This window comes from Agelaius tricolor, unplaced genomic scaffold (assembly GCF_023055355.1).
Source record: "Agelaius tricolor isolate 1412-34295 unplaced genomic scaffold, bAgeTri1.0.p SCAF_1, whole genome shotgun sequence".
Taxonomy (NCBI): Eukaryota; Metazoa; Chordata; class Aves; order Passeriformes; family Icteridae; genus Agelaius; species Agelaius tricolor.
In genome coordinates this window covers 30,311,689-30,334,854 of record NW_027269261.1, presented here as the reverse complement: position 1 = coordinate 30,334,854, position 23,166 = coordinate 30,311,689, and the positions used below count along the sequence as shown (strand labels likewise).

Sequence of the window (23,166 nt, the reverse complement as noted above, 5' to 3'; positions counted from 1 at the left end):
AAAAATGTATGGGAGTCTGGGAAAAAGAGTGCCCCAGGACCTCTCTCTTAGCTCCTTCTCCCGTCTTGTGAGACAGGCAAGTGCTGTAGACCATGGTGGTGAGCCCACGCTGAGACAGGAGCCTTGCAGGACTCGGGCACAGGAGTCTGTCTGTCCTCAGCGGGACAGACGTGGCCCTGCCTGCCTGAGGTGCTGTCGGTCCCTCCAAGCCTAGGAGAGGGACAGGCCTGGCTGCTGTATCTGTTGTGAACAGAAGCTGCTCTCTTACACTGGTCCAGTCCCCACTTCTTCATCAGGTTTCCCACTGCCTTTCTTGAACTGCTGCTTAACATGAGCTACGAGGAAGGGTCTTCCACTGATATTATATGGGACCTAATTTCCATTTCTTTGCTAGAAAATTTTAAATACAAGGGTAAAGAAGATTTTTGGCACTATTCTGGGGAAATGGAATAAGCTGCAGTATAAATAATCTTTAAAGATTTTGTAATCCAAATAACCTAATAAATTAAGAATAAGAAAGCCAGCTCTTACTTAGGTACTTTCTCTGGGTTGAATAAAACATCATTAATGTCAGTAAGTACTTCAGATAGTCTCTAATATACCTTAGTAAAGCATTGTTTTCTCTTTTCACTGCAATTTCAAGTCCTCTGTCCAGTTGATTTATAAGTTCATTATAATATGCTTCCCTTCTCTACAAGCACATTGTAGGTGTCTGAGAAGACTGTTAATTCCTCTGCTCCAGAAACAGAAATAGCATAACATTTTGTAAATTTGTCTGAGTCTCAGGAGCTGATGTAAAATCTTTCAAAGGGAAAAAAAACAAAACAAAACCAAAAAGAAAACCAAACCAGTGATAAAAATGGAAGTGAATTTTAAACAAGCTTCTTGCTTTTTTTCCTGAAAGAACTTTTTTCATAAGACTTCCCAATAGTCAGAGGTTTTGCCAGTTCTCTCACCCACAAAGGGAGTGATGTTCCTCTGAGACACCAGTTGCTGCTTTTTAGCTATGACTGTGCAAAGCATCTGTGTTACTCCGGAAGGCAAAGCCTTTCACATAATTTCTTACCTCTTTTTCCATCCCTTCAATTAGGCAGTGAGGTAAATGAAGAGGGACTTGTTACACAGCAGTGAATGACCACCAAATGTAGAACTGTAGAACTTCTGGAGAACTGTAATCAAGAGATAACCTTTGTAACTTTACATGCATGACAACTGATGTACAGAACAACCACTTCATCCGAGTCACATAAATCCATACATGTGGCTGAAAAGCAATGGAAGATGACTAAGGAGTGGGAGGGAAAGGTAGGCAAGGAGAACATACTGTTCAAGGAGAAGCTGATGGAAAAGAAAAAGAATAATTTCCTTCTTTCAAGTGGAAAAGCAGATGGGATACACTGACGTAGACATAGCAATCTTTGCCTCAACACTATTATATCCAAACACTTGACAGTGGGAAGGAGAGCCAGACAATGAACTAGAAGATTCCACACAGCACCATATTGCAGTGGCCCTGACAACTAAGGAAGTGCAGGAAATAGAAAGGATATGAAGTCTCCTTGTCTTTTTATTATTTACCTTTTAATGTTAGTACATTCCAACCATGTTGGGGGCAGCCAGTCAAGTAAGTAGAAGAGTAATTTCTACAATGCATATGAAATATTGCATCTAATTTACAGCAGAGTCTCATTAGTCTGAGTAACCCTAATACATAAGAGCAATAATTTAGAGAGTGATAAAAACAGATCAGACCTCTTAGAATGGACACAAGCTACAGCTGAAAGGGACCTCAAGAGATAACCAAATATGCCCTTCTGTACTGGGTGTCCCTGCATATAGCAAGACTATCCCTGACAGTTCAGCTGTTTGCCTAAACCATTTGCAAATTCTCCAAGAATTTAAAGTCCATGTCTGCCTAGGAGTTTACTGCTCTTACAGTTGGAAATCACTTTGTTGTAGCACTAGGCTCTGTCATGTTTATTGCAATGTTGACAGATTTCTTTTATTATTTTGCCAAGGCCTACAAAGGAACAGTTTAGCCCCTGCTTAGCAGTCTTCAGCAGTCTTCTACCCATCAGAAAACTTATGTGTACTGGCTCTTTTGTTTTCTTTTTTAGTCTGAATAAACATATTTTCAGCCTTTTCTAATGACTTTCTCAAATGCCATCCTTTCTTAAAACATTTTCTTGTTGCTATAATACAGACTGTTCTCAGTTTACCTACACCTTCCTTAAAATCTGATGATCTGATTCCATGCAAAAGTCCATATTAACCCCACCATCCTAGGGAGTGGAAGAATACTTCTTTCTCCTCTCTCATGTTCTAATTTTGCTCATACATCTCAGGAATTACGGCTTTGGAAGCCATCTGATGTGTTTGGTGGGGGATCTTTGACACCTCCCAGATCCTTTCATACAGTAGTAATTCTGATGCTATTCTAGATATTTTATTTGATTTTAATTATCTCTAAAGTGTTTGAAATTACTTTCTTGAGGTGGAAGGATGGGATTTTAAGAATTTCTTGATATGGGCTCTATACTGGTGCATGTTGATTTCTTTCTCATTAATTCTGTTTTTAGTTTCTTCCTGTTTTGCTGCCCAGAGGCCTCTGCACCCAGGACAGTGAAAAATTAAAATGAAGATGAGAACAGGAACCAATTATTTCTACTTGCTAATGGGAACATAAAATGATCACAAAATTAAACTTTGGAGAGTTGCATGTTATGCGTAAGAAAAATTACTACATTAGCTGAAAAAAGAACCTGCTGAGGGAGGTGGTGGAAACAGCACCAGTAGATCTTGCCAAAGATACAACCAGACTTGTTGTCAGCACAGTGTCATATGGGTTTGCTCACTGCAGAGTCACACATTTGTGAGGAAAGAAGTCTGCTCACACTCTGTGGCCTCCCAAGGCTTTAATACCATTAAAAATGGGCAAGAGCAAACGAACCTTGCATGAGGGATTCTGCAAAGGAGACCCACCTAGGTTCTGGTCTGATCCTGAGGGGAACAGCACCACTGTCTCCCTTGTGAGAAGATGGGTGAATGGAGCAGCAGCAAGACGTGAGACACCTCATGGTCTGTAACAACAGGGAACAAGGTTGTTGCTCCAAGAATTATCAGCTGCCCTCCTGGAGATCTTCTCAACAAGAGAGGGTTGTATGCTTCTCATGAAGCATATGGACATCATTCTTCGTTTAAAGGTCATATAATGGAGACCTTTAGTATGAAGATATTGGTTTACCTCTTTTTAACCCTGAGCATCACTGTGGTGAATCAGTGGGAGGGAGGAAACAACTCTTTCTGGTGAAGTGATGACAATTTTTGCTTCTTCCAAGTCCCTTCCCAGCAGGTGGCATATGGTGGCACATGCCCTGCCCTCCTTGCCTGTGGACTTCTATTAAGGGAACAAGTCCCATCCCAGAGTCCCGGTGCACAGAGATGCTTCAGGGCCTTCAGCTGCAACAAGAAATACAAAATACAGTGTTCTAAAGCTGTTGAATCTACCCAAACTCATGCTCTTATCCTTCCCACTCCAAATACTAGCCCAGCCTAAACATAAGCCCAAGTAAAGGTCGTGGGGATGTAGAAGAATCTTTCTCACCTATAGTTGACATGATTTCTTATTCCCCCTCATGCAGAGTACCTGCTGTACCCTACCTGGGGCGAGGGTTGTTCCATTTTCCTACTCCTTTTAGAAGTTCTAGAAGGTGACTGACAGTCTCCATCTAGTCCTGTTTCTCGTTCCTAGGGCTTCATTTTTGTGTACAAAGGCTTTGGTGCTGCTAGATATCCCTGATACTTGAAAAAAACTCCTCTACTTCAGTTTAAGACTAACCAGCCAAGAGCGATGCAAACTATAAAAATACCTCTGATAATTCTGCCTGGGACCACTGGCAGCTGCTATTCATAGTCTGTCCTTCTGTGCCTGTAATCAGCTGATTGCCCCTGTCTGAAATGGTCCCTTTACACTCCTTGGCACCATAACACCCTAGAATTCATCTATGGCATCTGGGACCAGCAGCATCCGTCCTATGAGCTCATGCCCTCATGCATTATCAGCTTTCTATAGACTCCTTCATAACCCAAGTGGCAAATCTCGTGGTGGGTGCTTCTGCACAGAGGTGGTGTGAGACCCCATTCCCTCTCCTCCCATCTCCCTGGCATTCTGAGGCTGCTTGGAGTCAAGTGTTACACATAAATGGTTCCTGACATTGATCTATGGTATTTTAAAGTCATAGCTTTGGCATTTATTTGGAATTACTGTAACTGGGTAAGTAGCACATATGGATTTCTCTACTGCTTAAAAAGATTCCACTGTGGGAGTTTTCTGTACCCTAAAGATTTGATATGTAGGCTGTCTAGATTATTTGGTTGCCATCTGGTTTTCAGTCCCACTCTTTGTTTTCAGTCTCCAGGCCATTATGCCTTTAGTAAATAATCAAACATATTTTGTTCTATTCAATTTCTTTTCTTCTGGTGAATTGTTGATTAGGAGCCAAAGGTTTATTTAAACAGGTGACAGCTTTGCTGCTTACTTGGGACATTGGTAACATGATTTTAGGTCACATCTACAAAGACAAACGTAGTCATGCCAAGAGATCTGAACACACAACAACAAACTGAAGTGTATCTAAGGTGTGGAAGCCTTCTGGAGAATTCCAGACTAGAAAGAGCTAATCTTTATCCTCCCAGTTCAGAGGCTGCAGCAGTAGGGACCACTGTGGTTATGAAGTGGGGTGGAGGAGTGTAGGAGTGGCAGTAAGTGGGAAGTGGAGTGGGAAGAAGGGGAGGAGGAACATGCAGGTAGAAAAGGTGCAACTAAAATTCACAATAGGCACAGCCTCTTTCAAAACCTGTTTTGAACTGGAGCCTCACTAACAAATCCCTGTATTTCAATAGGCTTGCCCAGCCCGTTCAATGCCCCCTAGAGAAATTCTACCCTTGCCTCTTACTGAACTACATCCATGCAAATCCTAATCCCCAGCAGATAAAAATAGCATGTCTGAAAGTGTGCAAAAGCTTGACCTTTTCACTGAAGGAAGCCATGAGCGCTCAGCTGGGTGCCTTGTTTGTTCAGTAGCTGCCTCCTGTAGCTGAAGCAGTTCAGACTGATGTTGTTTGAGGGGAGAAGCCAAGTCTGCCTTCTGGATATTAGCCTAAAGTGCCAAGAGGCTGCTGTGCCCTGCCTCAAATGCCAGGAGGCTGCTGTGCCCTGCCTGCAGGCAGCCGTGGTGCTCCTAGCGGGCATGGGACAGATGCAACACAGCTGAGGGAAGGGGAAATTAGGACATATAAGCAAGAAGACAAGCATTGGGAACCAGAAGATGGAGACCAAAGGGTTGGAAGTGGCATCCTTCCTTAAAAAATTGGTTGGGTCATTACTGCATAGGTCTGACTAGAATGTGTGTTTGAAACCACAGTTCTCCCCACCCTGAGTCTTGTTGATATTACTTTCAAGAATGGTCATTTTACAGTAAATTGACTCTGACAAGCCCAAAGTCTCTTCCTCCCTCTCTGTGCTAAGAGTTTATCCCATGTATTTCCAAAACCACACAGCACTTGAAGGCACAGTAATATCTGGAGGCAGAAGCTTTTAAATAAGAGCCAGTTAGAGCTACAATCCATCTCCACTTTTTTTTTTTCTTATTCTCCTTGAATTCTTTGAAAGAAGACTGTCTCAAACCTACACATTTTAAAAGGCTGCCAGCTCTTTCCTGCAGATTTTGCACCTTTCAGCTGTTAAGCCTCCATAAGATTATACTTTGCATCTACTGACAAACATCATAAACTCCCCCAGAGACTTGGCCAGACAACATATTCAGAAAACTGCTTGAAATTATTTGCCAGAAAACTAATTTCTTGGTGTTTTAGAGCAGTTAACAGATTCCTCAGCTACTGTAGTTCTGATTTCTTCCTGTACTTGATACAAATTTTATATCTTGCCCTAAAAAAGATAATTTCTTAATTCAACACCCCATCCCTTTAACTTTGCCTGACTGACACGCTGGGATTACCAGAGCTGGGGCTAAATGTCAGGCTCTCTCAATTTCTGAAGGATAGAGAACTTACACCACAGAACTACAGATAACTTGAAGGTTAAATTTTAAAAGCAGGTATTTTCTTTATCTACTTGCCTTCAGCTGATCTCTATCATATATCTCAGAGTCTAGTCTCACAATTTACATCAGTGAATTTTACTTTCTGAAGATAAGTAGCACAGAAAAAAACCTTAAAATTTGAGTCTTCTTCATTGCATGAAAGAAAGCCATCCTTGCAAGCCTTTCTCATTTTAAGCAGCCAATTTTCTACCATTTATTAAAAACTAACAGCCACAAAAACAGCCAAAGAGTTCAGTGTCCCCCTCAGGTGTCCAAGGTGTGTTGCTTACTCCAGCTTTTGTATTAATTTCCCATTCTAATCAGCAATTAAAAAGCAGGCCAATTAGCTTACTATTTTTCCTTCCTTTCCAGCTGTGCCAGAGATGAGCTGGCAAAAGCCCCAGGATGAGAGGAATAGAGTATATCAATAGAGATTGTCTGCATCTGAAGTGTTAATTTGTTCATTTACTTTTTGCTATCTGCCAAAAACCCATAAGCCACAAATATGAAGGTTGCCAGAGAGGGACAACAGAGCTTTATGAATAAACACACTTCAGCTTCAGAAGCTTGTGACTTCTATTTCAATGTGAACACAGATTTATTTCACATTGGTGTGCACATATTTTGCAGTTCTGCCCAGCAACCAGGAGTGTGTAGGAACAAGTGCTCCTCTGCAGAGTTTATTTTGATCAGTATGGATAGCGCCCAGCCCACAAATCAGCACAGAAGAGGATTTTTGTCTCTGATCTTAGCGGCATTAGAAATTAGGATACTTCCTCGTACACCCAAAAGCTCAGCTAGATAAACAGAAATGTGATCAACAAGTGTCCAAAGCCAAAAGTCCACAGAACACTGCAAAGCTGTTGACAGGCCTTAAACAGGAATTTTTTGCTCTTGGTCATTCATACTGAGTGCATTAATTTCCTTACAATTACAGGCATATTATGGTGCCACACTATACTTTTACATCAAATAAGACTAAAAGTGTGTCAAAGGATTTACACTTTACCTGAATTAACAATGCATAGAAGTAATTTGAAAACATGAGTGCTTTTGTTTAGCATATATAGGAGAGTGGCCAAAAGAATGTTATTAAAAGATAGCATGGGAAATTTCAAAGAATTTGAAAAATTCTATAGGAAAAAACCCTGATTGTACTTAAGATATTTTGTGGTTTAACCTCCTCACAGAGGAGAAATGCATAGTTTCAGAGATTTTCAATTTTTCAGAATTCATATTTTCAATTTCTTTTTTCCTCTTTTTTTGTCTTTCGCAGCCCCACCCCAGTAAGGAGAAAAGAGGAGACAGGGTATATTTTCTACAGCTTTCTCCATGTAGGAAACAACATAACCACCAAAATATGAAGAGTGAGTTATCACTCTTCTGCTCTTTCCTACGAGCAGCACAGAGTGACAAGATGGAGAGAAATTTTGGCATCCCATAAAAAATATCCTGAAAACAGAAAACCAAAACTATTTGACTTCACAGTTTTTTCAGATTAACTTGTAAAATCAAAAATGATAATCAGAATATTTCTCATATGTTAATATATTTTTCATATATTTACTCATTTTTTTATTAACCAGAAGGAGTTCTGGCTTGGAATCTTGGCTTTCAGAGGAAGCCCTCCCAAGTACAACATGATACCTGGCTTTCAGGGAGCCTCTGTGCAGGATAAAGCTTCCGGCATCGCAGTCCACATTAACACTCCCTTTCCAGAGAAGCCATGCTGGTGTGAAACAGCAAATTCCCTTGGTCAGTTAGATGAGTATTTGTGAGTGTTCTGTTTTGGACCTCTATGCTCCTGTCAGTCGTGGTACCACTCCCTGTGCTGGGCTGGCTGTGTAGTCCAAGATAACCACTGGCTGCTGCTTTGTTCACCCCAGGATGCACAACACCTGCTTACACACCTCTTGCCCACAAAACCCCAACCCCTTATGAGTCTGTTTCCTTGGGAGCTGGGAATAAAATCAAGGCAGTAAAGGGCAGTTTTGCACCCCTTTTTCCCTGAGTCTTTGCCCTCATGCCACGAGTCAGCAGAGTTGCATCAGCTGCATGCAAAAGCAGGTATTTGCCCAAAATAAAGTGAATATCCCTCACCAACCCCTTCAAGTACCCCAAGCTGCACAAGACCTGGTGCTGAACAAGTCTGAGTGGAGAGCTAAGGGCCTGCCAGGAGGAGGCAATGCCATGGCTTTGCTCTCAGTGAGATAGGTGACTCTGGTCAGGGCTGGGTTTACTCCCATTCACCCATCACTTCCCCCTTTTCCTCAGGGATGAAGCCACAGCCCAGAATCAGGCAGTAAAGCCAGGCAGGGTATGTGGAGGAGGCCCAATCTGGGCAAGGGAATTCTCCAAGAAACAAAAAGAACTAAAAATCTAAGGAATGTTGTACTCAGCACAACCTTTTATTCTTATACTTTTATTCTTATATATCACAGTATTAGTTATCTTACCAAGGGCAGATTGAGGCTAAAAGTGTATTAAAAAAAAAAAAAAGTAAAAATCAACCAACCAAAAAAACACCAAAAACCAGCCAACCCTTGCTGACAGACACAAGGTACAAGTCATGAATTTAAAAAGAAAACCCTTCCTCTTTAAACTATAGGTAACAGAGCTCCACCACCTCCTTGCATAAGAGTTGAGACAGCTACAGGAAATTGCCCTGAATGGAGTAATATTTCCCAGTTTAAAATGGTCCTGAACTTCAACTCATCCTGATTTCTTATTGTCTTCATCTCTCAGAAATAAAGGTTTGAGTTCTCTGTGCCCATGAGCTGCAGGTTGCTGGTTTCATATTGCACCAGGCACTGGTAAAGGCCTACCATACACATTCAGTGAAAACATTTCAGGCTTTTGAAGTGTCAGCTGCTCTGTGATTTTATCTATCTATTAAGCTATTGTGTTCAGAGAACCTGCAGCCAGGCATGGACCATTAGAACAGGCGTGTAACAGATACAGGTTTGTCCTGTTTTCCTACTTCTTGCCACCCTCCCCTCAATAAATTAATGACACTACTAAAATTCCGAGGGCAGAAGGTGAACAATAGTCTCCAACCTGCTGGGAGCTGACAGAAATATTACTGGGTGCTTTCCAGACTCCATGCTATGTGCTGCCCTGGGCTCCATGAGGAGCTGCCACCTTCCTCTTTGGCTGTTTTTGTCATCAGTCACCAATCAGGCACTTCTTCCTTCACTGCTCCTGTTGTGTGGCTGGAGGAAAAGCAGAGATTGGCTACCCTCACTCAAATCCTATAGCATCCACCCTTCACTGCCATGCCCATGCATCTCCCAACTTTCCTAGCTTGTGCTTCAGCAATTCCACTTATTTGCCTAAAAGCCAAGGTTCAGTCTCTGCCCTCTCAGGCGGAGGTTGTCCCAATTTCTTCAGGTGGCTCCATCTCTACCATAGGTATCACCAAGTCACACTTTGCTGCCCATTAAGGCAGGTAGTTAGCTATTTTCTAGCATGTTGCCAAGGAAACTGCTGGAGCTGAAGGACTGCAAATAGTTCTAGCCTGAAAAATGGTGAGCACTGCTACTAGAAAAATTGCGAAAATTCATAAACAGCTACTCAGATATTTTAATAGCTCTGGCATGAGATTCAGATACCAGTCATAAATGTCCATTTTATTTTATCACAGTACTGATTAATTCTAACATTTCCCATCTCTGTGCATCTTCTTTAAAAGCAGCCCACTGATAAAACACAGCCCTTAAAATAAACTCCAGTTTATTTTTCAACAGCTGTCCAAAATCCACATTGAATAATACTTTGCTATGCTGTATCTAATTGAAGACCAGATGCCGTTGAACTGAAGTCATCAATACCCTGTACAAGTTAAGGCATCTGCTTGCATAAAACAGCTTGCTTTTTTGGCTCTTTACCTTCCAGCTCTTTGGGCCAGGACCAGTCTCATCTGTAAGGTGCATTACAAGTGTAGGTAGTTGTAAAAAGAAATATTGATTGCCATTCTTCTCATGACAGAGAGGATAAATTGTAAATTTTTTATTGCAAAATATTAAAATAAATTACATTTTACAAAGACTTAACAAATATTTACATACAGTGTGATTCCAGTGACAATCAGCAACAAAGAACAGACAGACAGGCATATTATGGAGTGATAAAGAGTCAGAACTGCACAAATGTCAAAAGCCATATGAAAGACAAGCTAATTTTTAAAAGTTAAATCCATCACAAATGGAATGAATCCCATGAGGCACAAAAATTACATGTCTACAAAGTTCTTTTGTTTAGTCAACAGACATATTGCTTTTTGCTCTCCTCATCTGTCTCTGCACACTCTCCCAGATCAACTGGAGGAAAAATAAAATCTTCACACATACAGCTGTGTCACCATGGATCTGTTATCAGTCTGGTTTTCATTCTGCGTGCTTTGTGATATCCATTGCCAGCAACAGATTCACGAATCATTAGTTCAGAAAAATTGAACACTCTGATTTCGTATTTCCTCAGTGACTTCGTACCAGTGTATCAGATGTGTCAGGCTGCCTGATGTGAGACAGGTATCTGAAAGTGATGCCCTTCTGGTAAAAACAGGCTTCAGGAATGCAGTACAAACCCAAGAAGCATCACAATGATGTCATGAAGAATGGGGTAACGTAGTCTTATAGGACTTAAAAGGCCTTTTGTAGGAACAGACTTCCATTGTCACATTTCAGGATTTAATTTTTGAAAAAAGAGTAAAAGTGAAAGTACTGGCTCATTTTGGCAAAATTAATAAGTGAATCTATCCATCACATGATGTGATTGGAAATAAAATCTACTTGTAGGCAACAGCTAGAAAGAAGAGTTTTCACTGCTATTCTATCCCTTCCTTATACATGCTTTTAAGCTTTTTTCCTTCCTTAAATATCCCCCTTTCCTCTCTTTCCAGGAAGAGATCTGTCTCACCTATAAAACCAACTCCACAGCTTTAAGAAAACTGCTAACATTATTAGTTAGCCAAATGAAATCAATAGGTATCCAAAGAAAATGTTTCCAGATTGATCAAACAATTGAAATAACTACAAGACATAACCAGGTAGCATTGGGGAATTCACTCAGAGACACTTTTGGAGCTGAATAGAACAAAATCCAGCCTGGACACCCCTCTAAGTAATTACATGTAAATCTGAAGGCAGAAAGATACTAGTTTAGATCCCTCAGGCAGCTTCTTTTCTCAAGATGTGGAAGACAGGCAGGCAAAAAGCTGTCCTGTTTAGCTCTTCGGCACTTCTGAGATGGCACCATAATTTTAAAAGCCCTGGGAATGGTTCAGCTTTTTGGAGAGAGCCATTATGAAAGCTATGCACAACTAAACCCCTCCAAAACTCTGAAACATGTAGGGCTTAACGAGACCAATTCTGTTGGCCCCTGTGTAAAGAGGAATTTTTACCCAGTGTTAAGATTACATTAAGGCACATGGTGGGATATCTTGAGAACAGTTTTGTGAGGTGTGATCATGTTTCCCCGAAAAACAGGGAATATTGTACTTTGTTTTAATAAATTTAAACTATTACTTTAAATCCCATGATACTTATTATGCAGACTTATAGTCTATGCTGACTACACTGGGAAAGGCCAGAGAGCCACATCTAGCTTGATAATATGAAACAGATCCCATCTATTCTCAGCTCTGGCATACAAGTGCACTTTGCTACGCAGAACAGAGTCTGGGTTCCAGTGTGCAACATCCCCTCCCAATCAAAGCAGCCCAGCCAAGTGTCTGGGTTGTATTATTTCAGTATTAAAGAGAATTTTTTCTTTTTTTTTTTTTCTTGTTTTTTAAATGAAAATTGGACTATGCTTCTCCATTTCACGCACTTGCTGAAAGTCTTTTCTCTGCTCCTTGTCCTGTAGCTCTCTAACTGTTACTAAAACTTTGATCTTTGCATCAATAATGGAAGACAAGTTGGAGGACAACAAAAAATATACGGAGTGCTTTCTCATTTTATTTTAACTTAGTGTGGACTTTTTTAAACAAAAAATATTTAAAAAAAAAAGAGAAGGCTAGACTGACTACACAAGCATCCTGCGCATTTGCACATAATCCTACCTAACATTTCTTACAGTTATTAAGTACAGCTGTCAACCACAGCCCTTCAGATTCAAAAACTTGAAGGGCTTGGACTAATTTTAGAAGAGTGGAGATTAAGGTATCTTACTAGAAGTAAATAAGAATCATCTTGATATGGCCTCTCCTTCTTTCCTGTAAGATATAAGTCAAAGTCATCCAGCCAGCCCTGCTCCAAATAGCATAAATATAATAAAATTTGATTACAAATGAGAATCTCTCTTCAACAATACTACCATAAATTGCAGATTAAATACAAATCAAATCATGTTGACTACACAGTTGTTTAGTATGACAGGTGGACACGAGTTGGCCACAATTTGGCCATTGTGTTCACATTCTATTTGAAAAAATGTCATATATGTGGAAAATTGTAGGAAAGAAACAGAATAGTAAAGACAGTCCCTTGTTTCACAGTAGATAACTTCAAAATTTCCCATCTAAAGGCTAGCTCCCCATGTATCCTCCTTCTTCTGTGGGACAGGCCAGCAACTGAAGCTGCAGCCTTGATATTTGTAGTTATCAGAAATAGCCAGTAATTTAAGATTAGCATTGCAAAGTTCCAAAAGGAACAGAGCTAGTGTTACAGAGCTAGTGAGTCTGCCAGCATTACACTGAAAATGAGACTGGGACAGCTTTTAACTGTTCACTGAACTTTAGAAACTTTCGGACATATCAGAATGGCTTAAATACTCTAAAACCAAACAGATCAGCAGAACCTGGCATGTTAAGGTTTAAAGGTCTTGGCTATCTTCTGTTCCATGTGTATTGGATAAAACTGAAGTCAATACCTCTTGCCAGCATATAATCAAGAGCCTCATGTGAAAGAGTTGTCAGGGTTAATGCACAGACATAGAAAAAGAAAAAGAAAACCATGGTAAAATTTCTTTGTAGCCAAAACAATTTGGGCATACATGCTATGAACAGACATGCTTCCTTCTAGTGAGTAGCCCATCTCCAAGTCAAAAGATAATACTTTCAGAAGCTTAGAGCCAAAGTTCCTTCTAAAAAAAAGTGCCTTATGGCCTGAAGTCATTTGATCACATCTCAGTTTGCGCAAGGTTTGATATTGCCCAAACTTCTATCGAGTGAGATAGAATAACCATTGTATATGCACATAGGTCAAACTCTAAAAACAAAACAAAACAATATATGAAGTGTAATCAACTGTTTCAAAAATCATCTCCCATTCAAGTCATGTCTGAAGTACCAAGGCAGGGAGGAACATCAAACAACAATACTGACTAACACACTGCCCAGATCCGCAGCAGTGCTACAGGTCCCTTCTGACAGGCATTAGGGCATTTGGAGAATATCTGTGCTTCCCAAGGTGATTTTTTCCTAAGAAGAACAGTGTCAATAAAACTTCACCTGTACACAGATATTGTATACGGTTCATTCAAGTATTTCCTTTAGGAAATGGACAGTGGAAGGACACTTTCAACACTAAAAATGTTCATTGCATCCTGCTTGTGCCCATACATGCTTTGATCAGTAAGTCTTCCAGTCACTTTACTCTTTGACAGTTCTGGGGCTGATATGCAGCTTAGCAGCCCAACTGGTGAGCTTCATCCCGGATTCTTCCTTGTTAGAGGGCTCCTTCTCGATCCATTCCTTTGGAACTCTTAATTTTAATATTTTATTTATGAAATTAGAATTCACTATAATTTGACAAGCACTGACGTATTCTACGGAGGTGTTTCAGAGCTTCCTTCTCAGTCTAGCAGCACAGCTCAGCTCAGATCTGTGTGCCCTGGCATTCCATCCAAAATTTCTCTTTAAGTACAGCGCCATATTTTTGGCAGTAACAACTTAACAATGAGCAACCCCCTTGATCTCATTTGTGATAAATGCCGGATTCAAATCCAGGTTTTCAGAGGTGAAAGGCTAATGGAGTAACCGAACGTATTTGATGCCCAAAACAGTCTTGCAACAGTATAGTTACAATCCCAAACTATTTCCTCAATGAAATGCATGAACTCAGAGCAGATCCAGTGTATTAACTAGTCTTTTCTATTTTGTTCAAGAACCATAAAATCTAAAGGAGTGGGACTCCAAATTCAACTGTTATTTTACAAGTCTTTCAGAAAAGCAAAGCTGACAGGCTCAGAAGCCAACTTAGGATGGGAAAAGGAGATTGGAGTTTCTTAGTTTGGGACTTGCTTCTGTTTTCAAGGAGACAGGAGAAGCTGCAAACATACTTTTCTCCTTGCTCTATGTTCAATATGCACTGATCCCTTTCAGAAAGCCATTGTCCAGCACACTTCACGTGGCAGCCTTCACATTGCTTACTGTATTATATTCATTCATCAGTTGTTCATAAGGCACAGAAAGTTCTAGCTCATTATTGGTAAAGGTAGATTCATCAGAGGATGGGAATTTTACCAATTTTTTTGCAGTTTCAGATTCCTCTGCAAGATTATCATCCATAGAGGATTTTGACGTTTCCTCATCATCTGAGATATCTTCCTCTTCATCATCATCTTCATTTACAAATGTTATATTGGCATTCTCAAATATTAAGGGCCGATAGTCTCTGGAATCCCACACTTCACCTTCTTCTTCACTAATCCTGTCCAGCTGGTTCACAAACATGGTTCCTTCTAGAGGGCTGTCTCCAATATTTTTGTCATGGAGGGGTCTCAGTACGTGACCATTTTGAATGTCCAGGGAAGACTCATCATACTCAAATGACTCTGTTTTTGTGTAAGTAACCTGAACATCTATACTGGTGTTCATTTGTTTGGCATTTTCCACTATAATCATTTTGTCATTGCTTGTCTTCAGGGCCTTCTTCCCAATTTGCTTTATAAGGTCATTGTAGGTCTCTTCCTTCTTTGAAAGAAAGCTGAAAATGTTGACATCCTTTGAGGTACCCATTTGAAGGGGTTTTTTAGGCCGAGGGTGGTTCTCAAATGACTCTTTTCTTTTTTTCCTCCGTTTCTTGATTGCTTTGTGGACTTCCACAAACATACTGACCTTCCAGTTAACAAAGAGTGAGAGCCAAGCTAGTCCCAGATAGATCCATAACTCCACAAAATATCTGTAAAGCGCATGATAGTTTGCATCTGGATTTACACCTACAGGAAATTAAAAACAAAAACATTACTGTAAGAAGACTCACAGCTGATAAACCTTTTAAGTTGTGACCCTGAGGATTGCTCTCTTCCTCACTAAAAGAGCCTTGTTATTTGAACACCACTCAGAGAGGTAGCAAGTGGGGAAATGAAAGAAGAAGTTGATCTTCCACTTCTTGGCTACACGTATTCTCACCACTGGACAAACCAAACAAAAATGAAGCATATTTATCCTCTCCTTGTAAGATATAAAAGCGAACATTTTCCTGTTTAAAAATTACCAGTCTTCTTCCTGCCACTGAAGTATGCATATATAGGTACCTTCCTTGAGAAAAAGATTCAGAGTTCCAGGTATGAGGACCAAAGTGCTGAACAAAGCAGTGGCTTTTAGAGAAAGAAGAGGTTTAGAAGGAGAGAGGAATATGCTCAGCATTCCCCATTGACTAGTTCTAGGCAGGTGTAGAAAACATTGCCCAATGCCTACACATCCTGCTTAGTGTGTTGAATCCCATTCAAAGGTGCACAACTAACATGGTGGGCAGGGTAGTTCCTTGCCTGAAATACAGACATGGGGTACAAGAAGGACTTATGGACTCTAGAACTTGGCTGCAAAATTAACCCAATAAAGGCCTTAGGTGTCTACACCAACACTGAAGTGCCAGATCTAGTCCACTGCATCAGTACCCAGCCTTAACAGAATATTCTATCCTGCAAAATGTGCTGTAAAAGCTTAGAAAGCAAATTTTCAAATTAAGAGTTTGGAAGTAGAATTGTGATGCTGTGCATGTAATAAAATAATACATAAAATGCAATTACTGACCAGCAACAAAATCTCCAAATCCTATGGTGGTGATAGTGATGAATGAGAAATAGAGGCCTTCAATGTAATTCCATCCTTCAGTCATCATGAAGACAAAGGGAGGAATAACCAGATGGACCAAGACACCCCAAACAATGAATATAGCCGTGCATGTAATTTGGGCTTTCCTCTGCAAAGAAAAAGCAAAAGTCAGGGAACAATCTCAATTTTTTTTTTTTCCCACCCCTGGCACCAAGAATCATCTGACAGTAACAGGTCTTTCTGTTTCGTGCTAACAATTTAGCCATCATAATTAAAAGTCCCTAAAAGTGACTGAAGTAAACACACTTTTTTTTTCCTTTAGGCAGAACTCCCTACTCTTGCAACTATTTGCTCAAAAAGGATTATTTGCTCATAGTTTTCTTTCATGCTCTTGGAAGAGTTTAAGGAGTCCCTAGTATTTTATAAATTGGAAGGGGATATGGACATAGCACTCTAGTCGAAAAAGCCATCAGTACCTCTAACTTTCCTTTTACTTGTTTCAATACAGAAGATCAGAAGCATTTTAAGTTGTTTCTCTCCCATTTCTGTTTCCTTCCCTTTGCCACTCATGTCAACCTCTGTACAAACCTCCACATACACACATATTATCACCATTATTTTCTGTACTTTCTTCTCAGGTGCAAACCCAAGAAATTTCTTGCTCTGATTCTGAAACTAAAGCAGTCCCAGTGCCCTCCAGGCACTATGACCTTGCATTGCCTCCCATTTCTGTGCAGAGTTAGAACTGAGAATTCACTTGCAGTGGGGAAGGCAGGAGAAAGAATCCCAAACAAATCATCACAAAAAAACCAACAAAACGTCACAAACAAAAAAGCAAAAGCCAGTAACTCAGAACAAAATATTGTTTTGCAGTAGGTTCACTGCACAGCAGGAAATATTTGTGCTAGCATGCAGGCAGGAGGGAGCCAAGCAGGACAGCATATTTTCATTCCTGGCCTGAGGAGCTTGAATGAAATGTCTGTGAAATAGAGCCTCCTCACATTAGTTCTAAAGGCCTTTAACATAAGATGTAGTATCAAAGGTTTTTATAAGATCTCATTTTGCTAAACTTCTTGCATAACTAACACATCAAACCCCATCCCTCTTTTAGTTCTTTCAATGCAACAACATTTGGAAAATTTGTGCAAGTGTTCATTTACTACAAGATAAGCAGGCAAGTTATGAAATGCAAGCTTAATTCATGCATCAAAACTACACAGTTCAAGGGTAAACAAGTAAGGGCTTACCAGGCTTACTCCTCTTTTCGTCAGAAACTGGCCCAGCCTCTTGGCACGTCCTCCAAAGAATTTCCCCAGAGCACTGATCCACGTCAAGCAGAGAGGGACTCCAAAAAGCCCATAAAATATGCAGAAGAGACGCCCAGCGTGTGTCTTTGGGGAAACATTTCCGTAACCTGGAAGAGATAAGCATGTCCTCAGTCTGTTCTGGCTGAAGAGAATTCAAGGCAATTCTAGCTGTGCACAAAACAACACTGTGTGGGCTCCTACTGTGTCGGGCACTCCTTACTTCACCATCTAAAAGGGATTTACTTTACTTCAGCTGCCCATCTTCTGAAACTGGATGCATTCCAAATCTACTCTACTCTAACAAACACATATTCCCCATTACTGCACTTTGTGTTCCCTAGATTTTGCGCATCTTTTTCTGGACAAGATGGGATAAATAGAAAATAAAGCTCATCTCAAAACTTCTAATGTGATATCCCAGTCTTAAGCAGCACTGTTAAAACTTGACTGGTTTAATTTTACAGTGTGAAACTCAAAATTCATCCTGAAGCTAGGTCCCAGGTGAAAGATACACTATACACATTTAACTTGTGACCTGGTACCTTTACAGGGTAAGAGCTTGTGAGTTAAGTGCAAGGCAAGTAAGTGCAAGATATTTCAAATAAATTTAGTTCTTTGCTGGTCATAGAACCCAAGAGGGCATTACAGATTCAGGCTCTAAAATCAGCAGCCTATATTCTAAACTTCTGATAGAATCTTCTTATGTAGGTGTGTTATTGACTTAAACATTTTTCTTAAGTTATATTATAAGCTGAGTATTGTGAATTTTAAATAATAAAGAAAACCACAGTACTGCATATGGTGTAACATTAAGACTTCTACATTCGGTCTTCTCTGGTTATTTTGCATTCCCTTTTTTTTTTTTAATTGTGCAACAAGCGTGTAACAGCACCACGTAGCAAAGATTTTTCTGCAAAAGCAGAGGGCATATAATGTTGAGTTCTGAAAACTTGTATATCACAGGAGAAAGACGTCTTCCAGTGCAGAGGATCTTAAAAGGACAAATCAGTAGTGATAATTAAAAAGCAACAGTTGCTCTACTTCATCTTTTTTTAAGAGGTGGATAAAAAATATAGTTAGTTCTGCAAGCCAGCAACACTGATAATTTAGTAGTAGCTCAAGAGAACGTGTGTGTAACAAGACAGCAATCTAAAAACCTCATATGCACTTGCTTTAGGTATTCATTTAATGGAATGCCTTGTTACGCTTTTGTTTTGGAATTTTATGATTTGGAAATTTAAGTGCATAAATCACTGGAACTGGAATGACACCAACCAACCCCAACAGCACCTTTAGTCCATTACTTATTGGAAAGGCACACTTCTCTCTTCTGTACACACATGGAGAGGGTGCCAAAACCCTTGGTTTTTTCCTCCATGAATCTGCAGGTGAACACACACTTTAGGCAGCTCCAGCCAGGGGACTTTATTCGGTGGCTACCTTGACACAGAAATGGGAGCCTACAGAAAACTACAGATAGGAAGGCTGACATAGTAAATATTTACCGATTGTTGTGATCACAGTAGCAGCAAAGATCACAGCATTGGGCCAATTCCAGTTGTTAAAAGTATTGTTCCCAGTGATGGCAACCCCCTGTCCAGCAGCATCTGACACAATCTGTAAGGAAAAAGTAACAATCAATCTTGTAAAATCCTGGCAGCCTGAAAAAAGAAATGTGTCTGTCCCTCTCAGGTTTTCCCCCTAAGCTCGTACTTTCAAAATAATCTCTTGAGTTTTTTGTGAAGGCTGGCCCAGTAGATTCACTAAAAATAATTTTATGAAATACTAAAAACTTTCTTCACATAAGAAAATCTAATGCAGGTGCTGTGACATTTCAATTGGGAGTTTCAATTAGATAAACTTTTACTGGACTTGCAAGTTTAAACTAAATGGATGTCTTCCCGAGAGCAAACAACACTCCTGCAAACTGAACTAGCATTTAACCTCCAGTGCAGATCTTGAATTTGGTTTAATATTAGGGACATCTTCAGAACTACTATTCATTTCAAAACACTGTTACATGCCTCAGCTTGACTTGGGTATGAATGGCATAGAATCCTTGGCAAAGCTCATGTGATTCATGTTAATTCACCTGCTGTTTCTACCAAACTGAAATAATCTACAAGCAAATGGTAAAACTGTAATTTTCAAAGACAGAGAATTAACATTTTTTTCAAAGCATTTCATGCAGCAGGATTCCAATCATTGCCCCTGAATCAGGCCCTTTTGTTCTCCCACGCTGGAATCTGGTAGCTGTGACAAATGCAAAGCACTTATTTTTATTCAGTGCAAAAGTGCAAGTTTCAGATCAAAACCATGCATCTTGCTGATTCTGGAGTGCATTTCTACCTCCCCAAAGTAAAAGGAGAAAACCAAACAGATATACCATATTCCCTCTGGGAAATCCCAAGTTATTTAAATGTTTGCCCTGTAGCATCATGATGCAGTTAAAGCCTTACCACGTTACTCTGCTTTTTTCCCTTCAGTGTAAACACTGAACAAAACTCTGAGGCTACATCAGTAGACAGAAAAGGTGAAGATATTTCCAGATATTGATTTATAATGTTACCCACTGTCTGTATTTCTCTCTCAATAAGTGATGAACATAGAAACTACCTGCAGCTAAATATCTTAAAAACTGGAAGCAAAATACTTTAGAAATTTTTTTTAGAAATAAACATGACAGGTGATGTTTATCTTAAACTAGCAACAACTTTTAAAGTAACAACCAACTCTTCCTTCTCCCATCACCCTTTCCTTCCTTTCTATTTGATTAAGATCTGATCTTGGACCAAGCAGAGACTCAACACAAAGTTCAATGACTACTGAAAACATACACAAGTTAACACAGGTTTTAATTATTCTTGAGATTTATTACATATCACCACCCTCCTACTGTAATAAAAATGCCCTCAAATGAATGTATTGTACATATACAAGATGCACATAATTTAATTAAAAATGCACTTTCAACACACTGCCGTGTGTTGTTCCAGGCTGTTCCAGAAGATAAAAGGAAAAGCACTGAAAGCGAATGAAGGTAAAGAACTCTTTTTGTTTTTTTCCTCCTGGTAAACCCAAAGTGTGTGTACAACTGGATGCAGTATCTTCCCATAGCCTGCAGGCTCTGGATAGAAAAGGGACAGAGTTCTCACCAAGGCACTCATTTATCATGAGAAAGTGGTGTACAAATGAGAAGCAGCCCTAAAACAGGCAGGTTAAGGGCAGGCAAGTAAAACACACAAACCCTCTTCCAAAAAAATAAATGGGTCACAAGAGCTCATCTGAGAAGAAAGCAATCACTCATTTCTGCCATGGTCTGCAGAGGAACTTCCTGAAAGTCCCAAAGGACATCCACATCACCTGTGATTTGTGAAAAACACAATCTATTATCTATTATTCTTGAAAAGATGCCCTGACTTCTTCCATTGCCATTCCTTCTTCCATTGCCATGCCTTCTTCCAGTGTAAAATATTACACTAAGCGCCAGTTTTCCATTCATTCTCCATTCCATAATCAGACTTGGATATTTTTTAGTAGTTGTTTCCTCACAAAACAAGTGCTCTCCAAGAGACCCAGTGAACTATCCACTCCCATTATCTCATTGCATTAATCCACCTTGGCCTGACCTCATGAGCTCAGTTTCCCAGTACATACAATTATGTCAAGACCTGCCAGGATTTGAGGTCTGGAGGTCTAAAGAGGTCCCAGATCTGAGGGGAAGAAGCTGCTGGACACAGCTGCTGGAAAAAGCTGTGGCACACAGCTGCCCTTTGCAGCCAGGCAGCTAACATGCTGGGGGAGATGGCCAGTTCTACAAGCTATATGAACCCTTGGTATGGTGAACCAGAGATAATTCTCCAGATACAGCTGACACCCTTTTCCTATCCCTATTTGCACACAGCTATTGGCTATTAGCACATAATTACCTAAGATCTACAGTCCAGTCTTCTAAGTTACTTTATGCCTGCAATAAGTCTGAATGTACTATATGCATCCCAGCTGCAGGAACAAAGACAGTCACAAAACATGCTTATATAGCTTTGGTGCTGTGGGAAATATGTAGCTGCTTTCCAAGCAGCTTAACTTTTGCCCATACTGAAATAATTAAAGATTCTGGCTAAAAAAAAAGAAAAAAAAAAAAGTGAGTGGACACTATACAACTGAACAGCAAACATGGTTGTGGTTTTTTGCTTGGCAAATCTGTTAGGCTAAAATGTCAGAGGTGACTTTGTTTATATGCAAGGATATAGAATGCCCCAGGTTGGCTGTGCTTGATTTCCTAAACTACAGAAAACTTCCACCAAAAAGTCTTTGGATTGTAAAAATCAAGGCAAGGAAGAAGAGGAAGAAGAGGGTAGATGGTGCAAGTGTTAGTATCTTGAAAGATGTAATTTTAATATACTTTTTCAAGTATGCCCAAATGCAAAAGCTGAAAATAACTAATTATAATTTATACATCGTCTTAGGTCTCACCTTAAGAAAGTTCATACTGATAAAGGCAGGACTGTTTTAGGCACCTGCCACTTGAATTTCCCCCATATGAGTAAGAGTAGGGCTGGAAAGTTCTCAAAACAGATTTTAAAATAGCAAGAAGAGATCTTGGCCCATATAGGTCACACACCATTACTGATTTTACTCTAAGTCTTAAGAGACTCTAGTAAGGAACAGTTGGGTCTGATGACAATAAGCAATGTGAAGAAAAAAGGACTTCTGGGGTACTTGTGGCCAGATAGACAGATACACCAGACTGAAGACAGAAGACAATAAACTGACTATATATGAACTAAAGCAACAGATCCTGCCCCACAGGCACCCTATTACATAGAGGAAGAACAGCCAAATATTGCTCAGAGTCAGGTCTCTTTTGAAGAGGCTAAAGCCTCCTGTGTTATTATTCAAAGCATTCCCTGGGGATCTCACTTACAGGTCTAATGGCAGCTTTAAGGTTCTCCCAGTGGTATGAACAATTGTCTTTTGAAATGCTATTTTTCCACAAGAAAGGAGATGTAATTGAACTATTAAGCCTGAAATTAGACCCAATGGCTTTCATTCTACTCCCAAGAATATTACAATGTAATGGACAATCACAGCTTCTGAAAGCTGAACCCATTAAAGCAAGAACTGATGCATCCTTTGAGGACTCCTAGGCTTTGTCCTCACTTCTGACTCCAAAACAACATAGGAGTAATTTTGCTTCTTTCTCAAGTTGTTTTATCAAGGATGTAAAGATTTAGTGCACTGAAAAACACTGAATTTAGAATCTACCAAGTAGAGACTTTCCTACAAGAAATAAAAAAGCTTTAACAGCAATCTTTTTTCACACTGACATCTAAATCTTTTATACAATTTGAAGAAACCAGAGAAGTGCGGTAGTTATCTAATCAGAGGTACGTATAATACTGACAATTAGCCAATCACAATAAAATTGTCCAGGGTAATATATTTTAAATTTAAACTATCAGATGAACAGTATACTGCTGTTCATCTTTAACCAGATTTCAGTTTTTAACCAAATCCAGCAGCAGCAGGGCTAAACAGATAGGTGAAGTGGTACAAGCAACTGTATGAACAAAAAGCCTAATGGAATTCGTAGTGACTTTAAAACTACATAAACAGTTAAAATCCATGCCATGCAAATTGCACACCCTTTTACTTGTCCCACATGGGTTTTACAGTGATTTAGGTTTTCTGGCTCCAGCTATAAAGTTACAGTAGCAGTCAGCTGTTTATAATAATCTTATTTTTAGATGCAATAAAA

At 39.8% G+C, this 23,166-nt stretch overlaps 1 protein-coding gene across 1 annotated transcript in view; it reads right to left on the bottom strand.

Annotated features, from left to right (window-relative positions):
* Positions 1-10,094: 10,094 nt before the first annotated feature.
* Positions 10,095-23,166, bottom strand: part of KCNK5 (potassium two pore domain channel subfamily K member 5) — a 35,084-nt gene continuing 22,012 nt past the window's right edge. Inside the window, exons 2-5 of the mRNA XM_071428306.1 lie at positions 18,911-19,022; positions 17,346-17,512; positions 16,078-16,246; positions 10,095-15,260 (exon numbers count right to left, since the gene is read on the bottom strand). Of these exons, the coding sequence (XP_071284407.1) occupies positions 14,446-15,260; positions 16,078-16,246; positions 17,346-17,512; positions 18,911-19,022 (1,263 nt within the window). The 3' untranslated portion in view covers positions 10,095-14,445. The remainder of the gene's footprint in view (positions 15,261-16,077; positions 16,247-17,345; positions 17,513-18,910; positions 19,023-23,166) is intronic.